The 20063-nt window shown below is 29.5% G+C and overlaps 1 protein-coding gene and 1 non-coding gene across 2 annotated transcripts; both read right to left on the reverse strand.

The window, feature by feature from the left end:
- Positions 1–961: 961 nt before the first annotated feature.
- Positions 962–20026, reverse strand: LOC123295347 (N(G),N(G)-dimethylarginine dimethylaminohydrolase 1). The gene is made up of 5 exons (XM_044876660.1): positions 19638–20026; positions 5380–5482; positions 5208–5305; positions 2110–2334; positions 962–1499 (listed from the first exon to the last, which is right to left on the reverse strand). The coding sequence occupies exons 1-5, from the start codon at positions 19893–19895 to the stop codon at positions 1374–1376; spliced, it is 810 nt and encodes a 269-aa protein (XP_044732595.1). The 5' UTR covers positions 19896–20026; the 3' UTR covers positions 962–1373.
- Positions 3952–4023, reverse strand: Trnaq-uug. The gene has a single exon. It is a non-coding gene; the product is annotated as a tRNA-Gln (tRNA).
- Positions 20027–20063: the final 37 nt, after the last annotated feature.

A 20063-nucleotide genomic window follows, 5' to 3' on the forward strand; every position in this document is an offset into this window, starting at 1 on the left:
AAAAATTTCTTCTTATCTCGAGAATTATTCGCCCAATCGTTAAATGAAACCGATTTTTGTATTTTTTGGGTCAAAATTACCTTATATACAGAGTTTTATCGAAATTGGAGACGATAAATTTGTATCGATTTTTTGAAATTTTTTCAAGGAGTACCCCTTAGAAAAATTCGAAAAAATCGTCAAAAATTATTTGTTTCGGAATTTGATGAAACTCAGTTTATAAGGTAATTTTGACCATAGAAATTCAAAAATCGAGTTTATTTGGCGATTGGCCGAGTAATTTTCGAAAAAAACGATATTTCGGATCGATTTCCGGTATTATCTCGAGAATTATTCGCCCAATCGTTAAATGAAACCGATTTTTGTATTTTTTGGGTCAAAATTACCTTATATACAGAGTTTTATCGAAATTGGAGACGATAAATTTGTATCGATTTTTTGCAATTTTTTCAAGGGGTACCCCTTAGAAAAATTCGAGAAAATCGTAAAAAATTATTTGTTTCGGAATTTGATGAAACTCAGTTTATAAGGTAATTTTGACTATAGAAATTCAAAAATCGAGATTATTTGGCGATTGGCCAAGTAATTTTCGAAAAAAACGATATTTCGGATCGATTTCCGGTATTATCTCGAGAATTATTCGCCCAATCGTTAAATGAAACCGATTTTTGTATTTTTTGGGTCAAAATTACCTTATATACAGAGTTTTATCGAAATTGGAGACGATAAATTTGTATTGAAATTTTTGCAATTTTTTCAAGGGGTACCCCTAAGAAAAATTCTAAAAAATCGTAAAAAATTATTTGGCCGAGTAATTTTCGAAAAAAACGATATTTAGGATCGATTTCCGATCTATTTACCTATACCAAAATTTTTTTCGTCTCATCAATATTTTTAAGAGTTACAAACTTGGGACTAAACTTAATATACTATGTATATTTCATATATACATGGTATAAAAACATCACAAAACCGGTAAAAAAAATAGATTAAATTAACAATTTACGAAATTCTTGAGCACAAAATTTCCATCTGCCTTGAGATAAATCGCTCTTTGTATTCTCTGACCTAAACTAAATATATAAACAAGCAAAAATTTGGACATAATTTTGACCATAAATGGTTGAGCATAATAATTTTGAAAAAGCATTTGTTTAACTATCCCTGAAAAATAAAGCACTGCTCGATTTTACGATTTTTTACATCGTAATGAAAAACACTGGCCATTAATTCAAGAAATAAAAATAAATTTGTTTAAAGCTATTTGTAAACTTAACATTCTTCGTCACGCGCGTATTTTTTTTATTTATTTTTGGCTAGAGAAACATTTTTTTTTATTTTGCTTAATTTGTCGAAATAAAATTTACGTTAATTTATAAACTTCGAATATGTCGTGAACGTTTCACAAGTAAACAACATGAAGTTAGTCCACTGGATGCTTTGGCTAGTTGAGACAATTCTACACACCTTCGTGGATAGTCAATTTTTTCGGAGAATACCTAGAAAAACGAAATAATATATTAATTAATTTATTAGTAGTACAGTTAATAAGCCGAGATGCGTGGAAAAGCTAGGAAAGTGCAACGATTTTAATGAAACTTTTTGTACGTGTTTATGTTGTTAACGTGGACCCCACCCCAAGTAACATTCAGCCAACTTAACCTAGTCATAGGGGGCAAAGGGCTCAAACGGGGGGCACATATAGCCCGAAATTTTTATTAAATGATTATTTTGGCTTAAATTTATCATTAGGAGGTATTTTTGATCGCTTATTACGAATCTGATATCGGATTACACTAATTCTGCCACCTCTTCCGATCATTTCGAGACATTTTTGGCCAAGAATTTCACTTTTTTGGCATCAACTAAAATACTATACTTTTTCCAGTCAGTACCTTAGAAAATCAACCAGTTATTCGTGTCTTTCAAGTAAATCGAAATTCTAATGTCGAGTAAGTTCGAAGAGCATGGAAGTTAATGTTATTGTCTCGAAAAAATTATTCGAATCCACGCTTGTTTATCAAAATGTATTCAACCGTTTAGGCTACAAAAAGCGCCAAAGAAACGCCTGCTTAAATAAATACTGCAAGAAAAGTCAGAAATTTTTACCTTAAACGATTGAGGTATTTCTTCTATACATCTATGAATTAACGTTCCATTTAAATAAAGCACATTTGCAGCTTGATCTTCTGGTACCGTTAATGTTTGATAATTAAATGTCGCTTCACGTTCCATGCGTTTTAATACTTCTTGTGCGTCACGACTCTCTCCCACACATAAAATATCTGGTCCAGCCACACTGACGTATGCTTTTAAATGTCTGGGTTCTGTTACCTGTACACATCAAAATACAAAGTTGTATATTAAAAGTGATCGATGCTTATAAGGACTATAATTTTAGCATTTAGCTTTAGCAATTATCAAAAGGCTTATTTTTAAACTTATAATAAAATTTTTTAACAATTTTTTTAACTAATATTAATGGGCTTACATAAAATATAGTTAAAAGCTTTAAGCTTGTTTGATGACATAAACTCTTCTATTCAATTGTAGGTACTTTATAAATGCCTTCTATTTGAAAGCTTTCATCCTTACATGCTTATTTATCATTTTCATCGCGCCTTGAAGCACTAGTAAAAAGCTTCTTAATTATATTTATAGTGCCCGTTCAGAACAACTTTTTAATGAAGACAGTTTAGATGAATTCTTAAATACGAGCCATACATATGAGTACACTTTTTAAAATAACCTTATATTTTAAATTCCCTAAATTAATTTTGTTTAGAATCATTTTATAAATATTTAACGTGAGTTACAGATTTTCATTGTGACTTTTACAAGCTCTGAATGAGTTATTTTCAGATAATATTTCTACATTTGAAGTGCAAAACTGTGATAAAAAACTATTTAACATTCCAACATTACTAGTTAAACAGCCTTGAGAGTTTATGTCATCAAGCATTAGTTTCCCATTTCCATTATACCGGGTGTGTCATGTATTACAGTTACCAATTACAAATTATAGTCCATTAGTATAAGAGATTTATGCAAGTTATCGTTAAAATTTTCAACTATGAAATAGGCCCTGTATTTCATATTTTACCCAAAATATAAAATCAATAAATTCAAAAATTTATTGAAACGCAAAAAAAGTGACGTACTTAAAAAAAATTTTATTTCTCGGCGAAAAATGATTAAACCTGAATGAAATATATACAGGATGGACCATTTTAATCTATAATGACTAATAGCTCGTTTTGTAGTTAATCGATCAAAACAAAAGTTTCAGAGTTTGATGGGGGGACACCATATTCTGACGTCAGATTGGACTTAGTTCTTCGGGTTTCTTGAATAGCCAAGAGATATAATAACACTTAAAATTAGAAAGTTAATCCTCATAAAAAAACTAACATTTTTTATTTAAAACATTTATCGAATACGCTTAAAGTTTATCGATAATTATAAATCGAAATCGTGGACACAGACGAATGTCCTCTATTACTCTTGACAAATTTTGGCATTTAAAGCATTTTTTTGTATCTAGCGTGTTTTGTTTTGATTAAATGCAATAATAACATACTTTTCGATTTTCGAAAAATGTTTTAAATAAAAAATGTTAGAATTTTAATGAGAATCAACTTTCTAATTTAAAGTTTTTGATAAATTAATGGTGCGCAACTTTTTTTCCGGGGCAATATAAAAGGGGGAAAACATTTATAACTTGTTTACATGATACACCTGATACATTTTAATTTTTCATAAAAAATTTGTGAACAGGTCTATTTGATCTGCTTAAATACGGACATTTCTATTAATTAAATAAATCTTGGTTGCTCAAAAATATTCAAGACTTATCACATGCTAACTTGCAAAAAAAAAATTTTTTTTTATTATGATATTTTAATGCAAAAATTATTTTTTTTTTAAATACTGTGATTAAAAAATTCAACTAGGTTCTACCGAGATTTGAACTCGGATCGCTGGATTCAAAGTCCAGAGTGCTAACCATTACACCATAGAACCTCTACGTCTACAGGCCGTTCTGTACAAATCAGTTTCTTCAACATTTTAGTTAATATGCTGACAAAAATTTATTTAATTGAATCCTGAATTGCAATTTATTTTTAGAAATAATTTTTTTTTCAAAGTTCATAGAACAATGTTGTAAATAATTCGAATAAACCGATTGTTTCATGTAAATCAGGACTCAAAATATATAGTTCAATAATTTGATAGTTTTTATTTGGAAAGTTTTGGAAATTGACATTTCTTTAATTTATCATTTCTGAATTTGTTTTTTTTGATTTTGCTGATTTTCTAAAAGGAACGATATTTTTTTAGTTTAAGTTTTATATACCGGAAAATTTTGAGAGAAGGCTTATTTTTTTTAAAATTTGTTGTAAAGAACAGAGAGAAGGATTTTTCCTATCCCGCACGACCTGCTACACGCGGTTTTGGGATAATTTATCTCTACATTGTTTTTTGGTGACGTTTTTTTGAATATCTCTGCTTCTTTGAAAGAAAAAAGAATTGTTTGTTATGAATTTCTGCATCGACTTTGCCTCGGAGCAAAACAAAATAGCCTCAAAAACTCAATAAAACCGCAGTAACCTCATATTTACAACTTTCTCTGATAACTTTTCGAAAAATGAAGGAATTGAGTTGAAATTCTGGAAAAAGATTAATTAAAAAATTAGCCTTCTTTCAAAATTTGCCGAATTGGCTATCAAAATCCGTTAGATTTACCCAACTATTTATCGATATTTTATAGCCCATAGATAGATTTTTTATAATTAATTATCAAACATTTGTTAAAATTTCCAAATAAATAGTTTCGTGAGAAGAGTTGACTAAAAATCGTGTGTTCACTGTATTTAGTTGTTACCAATATTTCATTTTTTTGGGTTCGGTGGGAACGTTATAAAGCTGATTTCAAAAGCTTTAGCTTAATTATCATACTCATAAATATATACAAATGACTTCGAAGCAATTTTATGTGTCAAAAAGGTAAAAAAAAAAGTAAAAGATTACTGCAAAATAAAACTAGAATAAAGTGTGTGTAGGTGTGTTTGAGCATGTCCAAAGAGTTACTCGAGACCATTTCATATTTTAAATAAAATGGTTCTCACCTTTATACGGCCGAGTAATGGGGAAGAAGTATTAGAAGAAGAGTCTCGTTTACGAGTGCAAGTGGAATTTGACATTACCTTAACAGGTGTACATGGATATTCAGGAAATGCGGCGGCAACTGCCCGTGCGCCTGCCTCATTTGTCCATTCTGATAGACCAACAAAAAATTCTCGCCCTTTTAAAACAACACAAGACAATGATTAATTTGATATGCGGAAATTTTTGGTTAGGCAAATATTTTCTATTTACCTGTAAATAGGACATCACCGCCATCTAATTTCGCTGATTGGTCTGATATTTCAACAATTGGAAGGTTTAATTCTTTTTTTAAAACGGCTCGAATTGTTTCTACCTAGAAATAAGAAAAAAATGTCAAATTATTTTTTAAAACAGTGGTTAAAAGTGTTTGTATCCACTTTTAGAAAATATCACTCAGTCCATATAAATTTGGTATATAGAATTTTAATCTTTTTTTATCTATCATATCATTACAGTTATGTAATAAAAAATTCAATTTTCGGCATTCGATCCTCCCAAAAAATTGGAAAAACTACCCCAAAGTCGACCAGAAATAAAGTCAAATTCTCAGAATACTTGGAAAAATTTCACTAATCACATCGCAACTCCTCGGAAAATCACCCCTAAACTATACCTTTTCTTCTATATATACTAGAGAGATGTGGGCTTTTTGTATTTGGTGGGAAATTTCTTTTAACTAATGAGGTTATTCGATAACATTTTTTTCGACCCCTCCTCTTAATTATGGATGGAGATTTGGGGGGGGGGGAGGAGGAATTTTTTTGTAGACATAACAATTCAAGGTTTTTTTCTGTGACACGGAGTCAAGGATGAAGGTCGCTACAGGGTTTAAGGAACCACCTTGAGAGCAAAGCGGGTCATTTTAAAGCTTCTTATCATATTTATTATAAGTGTACTAAGCATGCCTTGACACTTAAGTCGAGTTGAATGCCAAAGTATGTTAATATGCATATTTTAAAAAACGGGAGAGCCGAGCACCTTAAGTTGGAAATCTATTTCGGGACAAAATACTATAGAGATAAAAATATTATGATTTGATTTTTCAACTAGTTTTACGTCGCATTAAAAAAAAATAAAAAGTGAATAATTAAGTGTTGATAAAAGAATTTTCTACGTGACTAAAAACAAATTAAAATTATTTCAGTTGAGTTCTTCTTTGAATGCATGTAAGTGAGTGAGTCTAGTCGGTCTGGTCGCTGTCGGTATTCGTGTCAACACTTACTAAACTTAAGTCATGTGACAAACTTACAATTGACAATATTAAATAACAAATAGTCTCTTAGTTGAATAGAAAAAATAATAATTTAACCATAAAAGGCTTGGTCTAGTCTTATTATTTATATAACGAACTTAAATAAAGAATTATTTCCGGACATTATTATCCATTTCAAACATTTTATACATTGATGTTAGTATTCAATTTAAATCGCCAACCAGCATTCCCACAAATTACAACTTTTAAAATATCCTAATTATCCCCGATCTTCCTATATTACATATCTTTTACAGTCAAAAATTTGGTTTTTGAATTTTCTAGAGTAATCGATCTAATAAAAATAAATCAGAATTAATAAAGGCATTTTAGAAATTTTAAACGATTATGGCTCGCGTAATTTAATTATTAGAACCGGAAATTACGAAATAATCGCATTTGTTTATATAAACTTACCACGCCGATTGCCTTTCTTAGCCAAAAACTGTCACGCTAAAATAACCATTAATAGATTTATAAAAAAAAATCGAAAACGTTTTGCTCGTAATGGAAAATTCTATCAATATTTTAATACTAAATGTTGCTAGGAAAATCGAAAATTAGTACAATTAATTAGTCAGGATGCATTGGAAATGTTGGTAAACAGCACCGATTTTAATGAAACTTTTTGTAACGTGTTTATATCCCCTAGCAAAATTCAGCCTACTTAATATAGTCATGTTAGCAATCTAAAAAGTTTAGACATTTATGCCAATAATAGACAATAATCTATTATTATTGCAAATTTTTATATTAGTTAAATTATTACGGGTAATAAACTATTTCCGTTTTATTATTAAATTTAATTATTTAATCGATTAACATTCATTAGTTTCTATTGAAAATATTAATTTATTATTGACAGGTTGATTATACATCTGTCGTTTTTATTAGACATTATTTATAGATTTTGCTTCCATCAATTTTTCGTTCGTTTTACGCTTTATAAAAATTGATTTTCTGAAGACATTTGGTTGTAAAATAAAAATTTTATTTTATTTTAAAATATTCATATTTTTATGATTTTTCTGGAATATATAAAACCATATAAAATTTAAAAGGTAAAAAAATAAAGAAAAACTCTTAGACAAACACGATTGGTATCAAATGAAAGGCCTCTAAGAGCATATTTCACTAATAGTATGTGATATAAAAACATGGCTACCGTCTAGGAATATAAAGAGGCTAGCTTGATACCCACCGTTTCGCTGGGCTTAAAAGTAACAGCCATCGCTTTATAGCCTTTAGCTCTCTTTGTTTCATTTACCCTTCTTCCATAACACTCAAAGGGATTGTTTTACACATCTAAATCATAAGCACAATTTAATTTTTTAAGTGTAAAATAGTCATAAGTCATTGAGTATATCAGAAAATTTGACCATGAATTGTTTGACATTTACTATTTTAAATTTTAACAGAAATCTTTAATTTATAGTTCAAAATGATGATCATAGATGGAACAGTAAAATGTCAAATGTGTTATTCTGATGTTTGAGCTACATTATTGTTCAGTTTCATTCAAATCCATCCATTAGTTTTTGCGTAAAAGCGTAACAAACAAACATCCTTACTTTCACATTTATAATATATAGGGATATGGATATGGATATGGATGGGGAATTATTGCACTTTTGTACAGTTATATGATTATATAGATAATATTAAAAAGAAAGTAATTTAAATATTTTAATAAACATGATGTATAAATTTTAAAATCGTTCAAAATTGAAAGATTCAAGGTTAAATAAAATTATATAAAAAAAAAAAATTATTTACATAAATATTCATTTGAATTCGTTGAAAACTAACATAAAATAATTCTTTGAAAAAAAAAAACTTGCTATTGATTTTATTGATCAAATTTTTTCTTGAAGAAAAATATTAATTCAATATTAAAATTCCCTGTTTTAACAATTTTTTCAATGAAACAATGTGAAATAATTTTTTCGAAATTTAATCATTCCATCGATATAAATAACCCCTGAAACAGAGAGGGGCAATCGGGGCAACTGTCCACTTCAAAAAGTAAGCAGGTTAACTAATGTTAATATAGTCGGATAACTCGTAGCTAGAATGCAATACTTCGAAATTTTTTACCAATTTTTTCAAAGAATTCTTTAAGAAAATTGCAAAAAAAACCTTAGAAGTATTTATGATTCTGATAAAAAGTTTTGGCACATAAATATTTAGTCTGTCTCAAACACAATTTATGTGAAGATTCATTTAATTTCCTTGCATATTGACATTTTTTAATTTCTACCCTATATTTTAGAAGATGACCTCTTTTTTCAAATTAAATTAAAACTCAGTCAGTTTACTGCACACTATGTTTGCGTTGTGCGTGAAATATTAAGTTTAGTACGAAGAACATGTCAGTCATTCTAAAGATATTTGAACGTTTTTTTAGTAATAATTATGTCATTGCAAATAATTATCATTTTTTATAAATTAACATTGAGAGTAAAAACATATAATTCATAAATTTTAAATAAGTTATTTGCATTTAAAAACTGGAATAGGAATTACTGCAGGCGTTGGAAAATGACTCGGTAAGTTTGAACCCACCAAAAATCGTATCCTATTGGAAATGTCTCCAATAAATTTTAATCATTTATACGGGACGGATCAACAATATAGAAAATGATATTTCGCTTGAGTAAATTTTTTTTACGTTTTTCATTCCATTGACCTAGTCCAGGATATGGTGTGCCAAAAAGTCCATGAACTCTACCTTTCTGCCGCTTGGTAAATAAGCTGTTGAATCGATCTGAAGCATTTTCTTTCTAGACATATATATGGCAGAACGGCCATTATCGAAATAAAGAGGAGTGTAGAAATCTGGGGGGAAAAGCATTCATTTTGTATAAACCGGGAAAAATAGTGACACGCAAATCTTTATGGCGGTTTTGAAGGGGGTGGAGTTGCAGTAAACAGGAAACAAGTGGATCCTAACCGAATAAACTTAAGTATGACGGTGGGAGAATTCTCGAAAACTGCTGTAAAACAGTATAAAGTGAGTAAAAATTGAAAAAAAATTTCTGTCGGTTGCGAAATAATTTCCATAACGGCCGCACAAACGTTAGAAAATATTGCCAAACATTAACTTAACTTGCTTAAGGTAGTACTATCGGTAATAGACTTTGCATTCAGAATTTAATGAAACTTGGTTGAAATTAATGAAACTTGATAGTTGTCCAATATTATATCATAATTAACCAGTTAAATTTTTAGGGGCCTTCAGAGAACTGAAAAAAAGATATTTTAACATTGATCCTTATGGGAAATCACAGATTTTATTTTATTTCACAAAACTGGACGTTCAGATTTTCAGTTCTCTGAAGGCCCCTAAAATTTAACTGGTTAATTATGATATAATAATGGACAACTATGCCAAGTTTCATTAAATTCTGAATGCAAAGTCTATTACCGATAGTACTACCTTAAAAAGGAATTTTTTTTTAGAGTGTTTCAAAATCGCATACTTCTCTGCCCCATAATGTATCTTAAATAAATCTTCCAGTATCCACTGAACCCCTGCCAGCGTCTGCACTAAACTAATAAATGAGAAAATAAACAATATTTTTATTCATAATTTAAATAGCATTGACCTGTTTAATAATTTAAATTCTTACTTTAAATCTAATTAATATTATTCAGTGTAAAAGCCACCCAATAATTAGTGAAGGTTATATATTAAATAATAAGAGTGCGATCCTCAACAAAAGTTATAAATCGATTGTTGCGGAAGGAACACAGTTTGGGATAAAATTTACGAAGAATTATAAGGGAAACTTAAGCGATCGTTTCTGTATTCCTAAAGACTGGAATCATGTCAACCAGAGTGTACCGTTTAGTTTGTAGCACAACTTCACCGACCTCGACGAATTTTTATACCATGTATATATGAAATATACATAGTATATTAAGTTTAGTACCAAGTTTGTAACGCTTAAAAATAATGATGCTAGGAAAAAAATTTTGTCATAGGTGTTCATGAAATCACCTAATTAGTCCATTTCCGGTTGTCCGTCCGTCCGTCTGTGGACACGATAACTCAAAAACGAAAAAAGATATCGAGCTGAAATTTGTACAGCGTACTCAGGACGTAAAAAGTGAGGTCAAGTTCGTAAATGAGCATCATAGGTCAATTGGGTCTTGAGTCCGTAGGACCCATCTTGTAAACCGTTAGAGATAGAACAAAAGTTTTAGATTTTGTTGTTTTCCTTATCAAGAATTAAACAACTTTTGTTTGAAACATTTTTTCGTAAACATCACTGTTTACCCGTGAGGGCACCAATTAGGCGGAAATTTTATAGTATGTACTATAATTGATTATCAGTTATGTATGTGTCACATGTTTGTATGTGTTATGTGATAAAGAAATCAACACTGACTATGCATGGTATTTCAACAATTAACTCAGTCAATTGTTTGTTTTCACTTGTTTTTTTTTACAATTTTTTTTTTTTTTTATTCTTGAAATGTCAATAAATTGTATATTAAGACATGCGTATTATGACCAGGCCTCGGCATTTATTATCCTTGTCAATCTACTTTGAGACGTGGTTCTCACTCTTTTGACAATTCCAGTAGTGAATTTTCAAAGAGTATACCGCCGTAAAAATAAATATCATTAGTCACCTATAGAGCGGATAAACATGTGTAGTTAATTAATTAATTAAAAGCGTTGAAATTTAATAAATTAATAAAATCAAAAATATCTAAAAATAAATTATGATATTTTTATATAACATAACGGTTGCAGTACAAAACGATGCAATGACTGCTTTGTTAGTTAGTTACCTCTAGTTTTGTCTCTGCCCTTGTTCGTGTGATGTAATTTAAAAAATATTAATAGTTCACAAACAGAATTACATCATCAAAATTATTTTCTAACATAAAACAAATTTTAAAATGGATCATAACTTTTGTAATTCAAGGTAGAATATTATTTTTATACACAAAAAAAACTTTGGTTGTTAGAAAACAGATAATCCCAGCGAAATACAAATGAACTCATTCCACTCAAGGGTTAATACTTAAGGGTTACTTGTAAATTTGTATAATAATAGGAAACTATGATTTAAAAAAATTTTTTGTGAGAAAAATTGAACTTTAAAAATTTTTCTTATAAAAGCTCCCAGAACGCCAGGTAAAAAATCAAAGGATTTTTTACAAAGATTACGAATTTGTTTTCGGAGCTGTTGAAAAATAAACAGTTTTTCTTTAATTAATGAAAATAGTTAAAAAATTTTAAGTTTCAAGAGTTATTTTTCGTGCCTAAAAATGAATAAATGGGTTAAGTTAATTAAAATCAAGTGAAAATAAACAATTGACTGAGTTATTTGTTGAAATAGCATGTATAGACAATGTTGATTACGCAGGCGTTTTTTTTTTTTTACGCCATGTAAGTAAAGAAAGATAACCACTCTCACACACAAAGTAATACGAGAAATTATTCAAATGAATTTCTTTTTCGACCCGTAATCTTTTTGTAACAATCGTGATCGTTCTGCCTTAAAAAAAAAAAAGAGAGATTTACTAGGGGTAAACACACCTGCATTTCGAATTCAATAATTTATGGTATGCAATGTTTTTTGTATTAATTTTAAATATTTCAGTGTACAAAACCCTAGTGCATTTTGCATTTAAAAATAACTAAACCAGTACCGTGGCTAGAAATCATTTTAAGTGAGGCTTTATCGAAACTACATATACCCTACGTAATAACTATTTAATCATACAAGTTTTGGAAAAATGCGTAATTTCTGTCTTCTATAATATTACGATTTAAAAAAATGGGTTTTTAATTATAGTTTTGAATGACACCTGTATGAAAATTTCACTCACAATGAGACTAAACTTATAATACCTCCATAATTTTGAAAAGTATTGATCAATGGTAAGTAATCTGGTGGTCTTTATTATAACTACTGAAAATGGGTCCACTTCCTGTTTTAATTAGTGCGAATTGGTATCGTCAGTTGGCGGAATTTATCTAATTTTAATTGAATATTTTGATTAGTCTTTTAAAATGGTAGCACAAGTATTGCCATCTGATAGTCTACATTAGAACTACTGATAACGAGTCTCCTTCCTGTTTTAATTAGTATGAACTATTTTCGTCAGTTGGCGGGATTTATTTGATTTGAATATTTTGATTGGTCTTTAAAAATGGCAAGTACAAATATTGCCATCTGATAGTTTAAATTAGAACTATTGGAAAATGGTTCATTTGCTGTTTTAAATAGTATGAATTATTATTAATTAGAGCTACTGGAAATGGGTATTAGACCCATTTCCCGTTTTAATTAGTATGAATTGCAACTCCCAGTTATCAATAACATTATTTATATTATTTGGGAGGAATAAATTATATTCCTTATGAATCCTCCCCGTGGTTACGTACTTGTTTCGAATTGAATTGTAAAAAAAATACCATAAAGATTAGAATCAAAACATGCATACATTTTAAATCGACATGACTGGTAGAAATAGAATATCAAAACAATGTGTTGAGTTCATGTAATTACCCCGTCTCTAAGGGGAGATTATAGTCTAAAAAAATTTAAAAATCGTTATTTTTGTTTCCGTAATTTATTCCAAATGAAATTCAATAAATGTAAAATATGTGTAATTTTAAAAACATCAAAAAGTCATAGCATAAAACAGGATTCATTCTTTTTCTTATGAGAAGGCATTACGCCTTACAAAATAATCTAGAAATAATTATATCAAAATTATAAATCATTATTATGGAAACCGTTTTTGGTTTAAATTGAAAACTTTCGGCTCCAATAAGAGAATTTTACAGCAACTACGCCCCTTAAGCGTTCTGCACGCTTTATGGAAAGAGGGCTGAAAAATTATATATCTCACTTTTTTAAATTTTGAATAAACCCTATCCAGTCATGATAAAGACATCCTTATATATTTCTAAGTGGTCTGTCATTGGATAAATTTGGCGAATTATTTCGGAAATTAGGACTCAGATCAAAATTTAGGAAATAACTTTTTCGTTCGTCTTTATAAGCTTATTTCGGAAGCCAAGAGTTCTGCAGTCAATTATAGAACACCCTGTATATTTTTTACTACTAGCTTATATACTTTTTCCGTTCATAAAATTCAAAACTATTTTACAATATTGTAGGAAGAGAATAACATTTTTTACATTTAAACTTTTGTTCTATCTCTAACGGTTTATAAGATGGGTCCTACGGACCCAAGACCCAATTGACCTATGATGCTCATTTACGAACTTGACCTCACTTTTTACGTCCTGAGTACGCTGTAAAAATTTCAGCTCGATATCTTTTTTCGTTTTTGAGTTATCGTGTCCACAGACGGACGGACGGACGGACAACCGGAAATGGACTAATTAGATGATTTAGTGAACACCTATGACAAAATTTTTTTCCTAGCATCATTATTTTTAAACGTTACAAACTTGGGACTAAACTTAATATACTATGTATATTTCATATATACATGGTATAAAAATTAACTTGAATTTCTGTTAAGCTCAACCCGGTATATTCAAGTGATTACGTCATGTCTATGTGTCTGTTTGTACTCTGTATAATTTACGACCTTTTGTTTGATACGAGTGTACGACTCACAATAGTCAGCAGTAACTAACGCATACATAAATACATACTTATGGATATTGTATAAAGAAAAGCATTCATTTTCTTTGAAAACAATACACACATACAGTTTTTTGATGACTTTCCTGAGTTATTTTTCACATGAAAAACCATATTTCACATTTGTTTTCTAAATAGAAACTTTTTGTTATCTATAATTACAATATTATATTCCACAACAGGGGTTTCAACGTAAATTACAACCGCATCAAAATCCGTTGCGTAGTTTCAAAGATTTAAGCATACAAAGGGACATAGGGACAGAGAAAGCGACTTTGTTTTATACTATGTATTGATATGCAAGGTATACTAAGTTTAGTCCCAAGTTTGTAACGCTTAAAAATATTGATGCTACGAACAAAATTTTGGTATAGGTGTTCATAAAATCACCTAATTAGTCCATTTTCGGTTGTCTGTCCGTCAACACGATAACTCAAAAACAAAAAAAGATATCAAGCTGAAAAAGATATCAAATAAAAATTAATTGTAGAAAGTTATAAAAATATTAAATGGGTACGTGATTTTTATTACACTCTGTATAAACTAATAAAAAGTCAAACCATTATAATATTATTTTATTTTCTCTTACCAAAATGAATATTTAGATCTCAATAGAAACTGACTATCTTTCAAATATTCACCGCATAGTTGACTTACAATTAAACCGAACCCCTTTGTCGGACTTACCCTTATCTTGTCTTATATAAATCAATTTTAATGTAATAACAATATGCGTTTAAGTTGTTCATCCTTTTCTTCCTAAATAAAAACCTACTTTCCATTTATGCTAATTCTTAGTACTATGTAAACAAATTCGTAGCGCAAGAGCTGCGTTAGCTAAGTGAGATATTCCCTAAGAGAGATTTTTAAATTTTAAAGAATTTTTATCTCGAAAACTAAACGTCTAGAGAAAAAACCACAAGAGTACTTTTTTGGTTAAAACTAAAAATACAAAAATATTTTTTGATAAAATTCAAAAATTTTTACTCTTAACGATGCTAATTTTTGACATCTATTAGGTAGAATCGATGAACAATTGAAGAAATTTGTTTAAAATTCCATTATCAGTACATAACCAATAGCTCCATGGAGTAATTTTAAAAATATCGAAAACTGAAAATTTTGTTTAATTATTTATCTTTCGGTATTTCGAAAACAAAGACAGATATCGGAAAAATTTATAATTTATTTTTCGTCTACATTCATAAAGTTATTTTTATACCATGTATATATGAAATATACATAGTATATTAAATTTCGTCCCAAGTTTGTAACGCTTAAAAATATTGATGCTACGAAAAAAATTTTGGTATAGGTGTTCATAGAATCACCTAATTAATCCATTTCCGGTTGTCCGTCCGTCCGTCTGTGGACACGATAACTCAAAAACGAAAAAAGATATCGAGCTGAAATTTTAACAGCATACTCAGGACGTAAAAAGTGAGGTCAAGTTCGTAAATGAGCATCATAGGTCAATTGGGTCTTGGGTCCGTAGGACCCATCTTGTAAACCGTTAAAGATAGAACAAAAGTTTAAATGTAAAAAATGTTCCTTATAAAAAAATAAAAAACTTTTGTTTGAAACATTTTTTTGTAAACATCACTGTTTATCCACGAGGGCGTTAATTAGGTGCAAATTTTATAGTATGTATTAATATAGGAATATCAGTTGTGTGTGTGTCTATTTAAAAGTGAATATCTTTTGTTATTTACGTGACGTAAAAAAAAACAAACCACTGCGCATTAACACTGTCTATAAGAGAAGAATATTATGAAATTGAAATTTTTTCAATATTATGAAATTGAAATTTTTTCAATCAGCAAAGTTTTAGAAAGTAAATTTTACTACGTCTTATTATCAGAACGTTTTTTCTCTTAGTGACATTATGACGTCATGCTGAAAATTATTTGAGATTGAATGTATAAGGAAAGTATGTAGTTGAATATATAATCAAATCTCTCCCATGAGAAAAAGCAGTTAAACAGAATAGATATAAAGTCTAATCCCTAGCAGTTATTAGTTAATTGAACGGGGAATAAGAACATTGTTAGCTGTTTTTTAGTACATGTACGCACCAGCGAACGTTGTAGTTGAGTATTGGGGCACGGGGGCACCTGACACTAAATAAGATTGACCTACATAATGGAAAGTAAACATTATGCATATGTATAACAAAGTCTGTTTTATCTCTCAACCATTTATATTTTGAGGTTGTTGAATACGGTAGTTACCTGATGTCGAATTTGTCATATTACCCATAAAAATGTAAAACTATTATTGATACCATGACCAATTTTTTAAAGGGAAATTAAAATTGATTATAAAACGAAGAAGTTATTCGCTCCGTGCGTGAGTTTCGCTTCCATGGTAACGATACACTACTTTAATTATAGAATTGTATGGATGCATATATAATTGTATGGATTGCATTTAAGACTTACATTTAAAATTTAATTTTATTGTCTCACAAATTTAAATAAATAATTATGATTTACATTTGAAAAACAATATTTGTTCAATTTGATTTCTTATTTTCACAATTTGTAATACATTAAGTTTAATTAATTCGTGTTTTTCAATAATTTTAATTTGACATTTCTATAACATTAACATGTAAAGAATTGCAAATTAGTCATAACAGCCCCCTTTAACTCCAAAATTTTTCACTGGAAGCGCTGGCATCGATTTTATTGTCCCTACCATGACTACGCACACAACGAATAAGTATTTTTTGACAATTTTCACCAAACCTCACCGTTTTCGATATATAATTGTTTGAAAAAGAAGCACGTCATTATTGACGAAAATAAAAATTATTTTGCGGTTCTGGTCAAAAACTTGATTCAAAAAATACCATTTGATATATTTTAGACCATTCTAAACACTTCTTAACTCTTGGCATTTTTTACTTTACTTCACCGTTTACGATATACAAGCGTTTGAAAAAAAATACGGGTTTTCCGAAAATTCATTATTGATTTGTAGTTCTGGTCAACAATTCGATTTGAAAACCATACATTATATTTTAGACCATTCTCAACACTTTTTAACTCTTAACATTTTTTAGATTAGCTCACACCGTTTTCGGTATATAACCGTTACATTGTTTTAACGAATGAGTTTTTTTAGCAAAGTGAAAACAAACCTTTTATATCATGTTTAAATCCTATTTCAAATCATAAACATGAACCAAATTCATACTCAACGAATTTGAAATTAGGTTTTCATTCTTTTAAAAGAAAAGTCTTAATTTTTAATGTAAACATATACATTTATGGTACTTCCAACATACTCTATTAAAATTTTTATAAAAACTGTTCCATTTCAGGAAAAAAAAATGAAAATTATTATTTTTAAAAGTTTAAAAACAAATTCAGGGTCATATTTAAAAATAAAATATTTTAAAACAAGTGACCAACAAAGTTTTTATTCATAATTCTTTCCAGTTGCAGTGCAGTGTTTTAAATTGATATAGCACATTTTTAAATTAGATTCTTATTTTTTATATTATAGTCCATGCCAAATAAAACTTTAAACCCAAATATAATTCAAAACAAGTGAAAACAAACAATTGACTGAGTTAATTGTTGAAATACCATGCATAGTCAGTGTTGATTTCTTTATCACATTTCTCACAGAAACATGTGACACATACATAACTGATAATCAAGTATAGTACATATTATAAAATTTCCACCTAATTGGCGCCCTCACGGGTAAACAGTGATGTTTACGAAAAAATGTTCCAAACAAAAGTTGTTTAATTTTTGATAAGAAACATTTTTTACATTTAAATTTTTGTTCTATCTCTAACGGTTTACAAGATGGGTCCTACGGACCCAAGACCCAATTGACCTATGATGCTCATTTACGAACTTGACCTCACTTTTTACGTCGTGAGTACGCTGTAAAAATTTCAGCTCGATATCTTTTTTCGTTTTTGAGTTATCGTGTCCACAGACGGACGGACGGACAACCGGAAATGGACTAATTAGGTGATTTAGTGAACACCTATGACAAAATTTTTTTCCTAGCATCATTATTTGTAAGCGTTACAAACTTGGGACTAAACTTAATATACTATGTATATTTCATATATACATGGTATAAAAATAATTAAAATTAATATTTATTATCTGAAAAGTAGATGGTGTGAACAACTTATTCTTAATTGTATATTTATCGTACGAGGTAAATGACATTTCTCTGATGATTATGACATTCATTTGTTTATAATAAAAATTACTTCCGGTATATTCATTTTATTTGACAAACATTATAATAACACACTGTTTCTTAAATAATTGTAAACACGCAAAATAATTCTCAAAAATTCTTAGAAATAAAAAAGCCCTGTTTTTTTATTAATTGAAATTATATACCAGAACAAAATATTATTTCCTTTTTAAGTTAGCTCAACCGCAAGCAAGCAGCTCAAATTGAATCGAATTAATAACGGTTTATCAATTTTGTGGTAACAGAAATGTATTTTCCAACTTAATTTCAAGTCTTACTTTATTTTGAACTTTATAACCAGAGAGGCCTTAACTATAAAGCTTCAACCTCCGATACGCTATCCTGTTTTGGGGAGAAAATTTTGAAAGGGTATCATTTAACCTAATATTAAAAGGTACGGGTAGTAAGCAGGAATTATTGTGTTACTAGGATCTCCGAAGAAAAAATGATAGCTCGGTCACCAAAAGACAACAAGTTTTGGTGTTGCAGTTTATTTTTTGACGACGTGGCCTTTTTTTTCTTACTACACTTAATACATTCAACTATTTAGAATTATCGACCTCAACAGGCTAACACTCAAGGATGTACGAGCGCCAAGGCAATTTTAAATAAAAAGCTTGATTTTTTTAATATGAAATTGGACTAAGTCTAAATCAATTCCGAAAAATTTAGGGTTGGTTACCTGATTATTTAAATAAATAAATGACTTCAAAAGTAGGTATATTTTAAGTCTTATGGGAAAATGGTAGACGGATGATATGTTTTCATAGATTTCTCCAAAACTAGATTGAAAATTTTGTTAGATTATTCAACTTTCGATATTTCGAAAACCAAGACGGATATCGAAAAATTTTATTCTTATTTTTCGCCTACATTCATGAAGTTATAATAAAATTCATCATCAAAATTGAAAATACGGTACAAATAATTTCAACCCTAAATCTTAATTGCCTTGGTGCTCGTACTACCTTCAGTTCAAAATAAAGTGAATGCGGTTTAGTGCTCAAAACGTGATAAGTGCTCAAAACGTAAATATTGGTTGTTTTAGAAGACTAATTCTCTAAATGATAATTGGTTACTTAAAACCGATATGTCATTTTATCCAGTGTTGCGATAGACGTCCATAGACGATAATTATATTTGGATTCAGCCAGAACTCTGGCACTCTGTCGAAATAACCGATTCGGCGTTAAAAACGATGTCACTATAACCAACTTTGACTGTATTTCCTTCTTTCAGTTATCTCAACAAAGTGAAATATTCAAATTGCATAGAACTCATAACGGTTTATGTCATTTTTGTGGTTGATGACAGAAATGAATCACAAAACGTACCTCCTTGGCTCGATGTGCAGCTCCCGGTCTCGTAATAAGTGCGATACCATTACAAACAACGGCTGCATCTTCAACAAAAACACATTCTGGTAGAGTTTCGTCCGGTGGTAGCTCGATCACATCTAAACCTAGTTCACGTAATATTCGTACATATGCTTCATGCTGTTTTTTTGCTTCTTCTAGCTCAATTTCAGCTCGTGTACGCAATGATAATGGTATTCGACATACAACAGCATGGGTGTATTTAAATGACGCCATGTCTTCTTCAACTTTGTTTTGTGTGTACACAACAACACCAGGACCTAGGTGGTACTCTGAACACCGCACTATGTCGTCACTACGTCAACGTCACCTAGAACAGAGCCACCATACACAACAACTGGTTGTTCACTACTGATTCAACTGATTGTGGACTGACTTGGTTTT

The sequence above is a fragment of the Chrysoperla carnea genome, chromosome 3, assembly GCF_905475395.1.
Source record: "Chrysoperla carnea chromosome 3, inChrCarn1.1, whole genome shotgun sequence".
Taxonomy (NCBI): domain Eukaryota; kingdom Metazoa; phylum Arthropoda; class Insecta; order Neuroptera; family Chrysopidae; genus Chrysoperla; species Chrysoperla carnea.

Excerpts from the sequence above, each read along its gene's own strand:
- LOC123295347 (XM_044876660.1), bottom strand. The coding sequence starts at position 19,895 with ATGGCGTCATTTAAATACACCCATGCTGTTGTATGTCGAATACCATTA. Across the intron at positions 5,483-19,637 it reads CTGCACATCGAGCCAAGGAG|GTAGAAACAATTCGAGCCGT; the intron begins GTACGTTTTGTG and ends TCTTATTTCTAG. Across the intron at positions 1,500-2,109 it reads AAATACCTCAATCGTTTAAG|GTATTCTCCGAAAAAATTGA; the intron begins GTAAAAATTTCT and ends TCGTTTTTCTAG.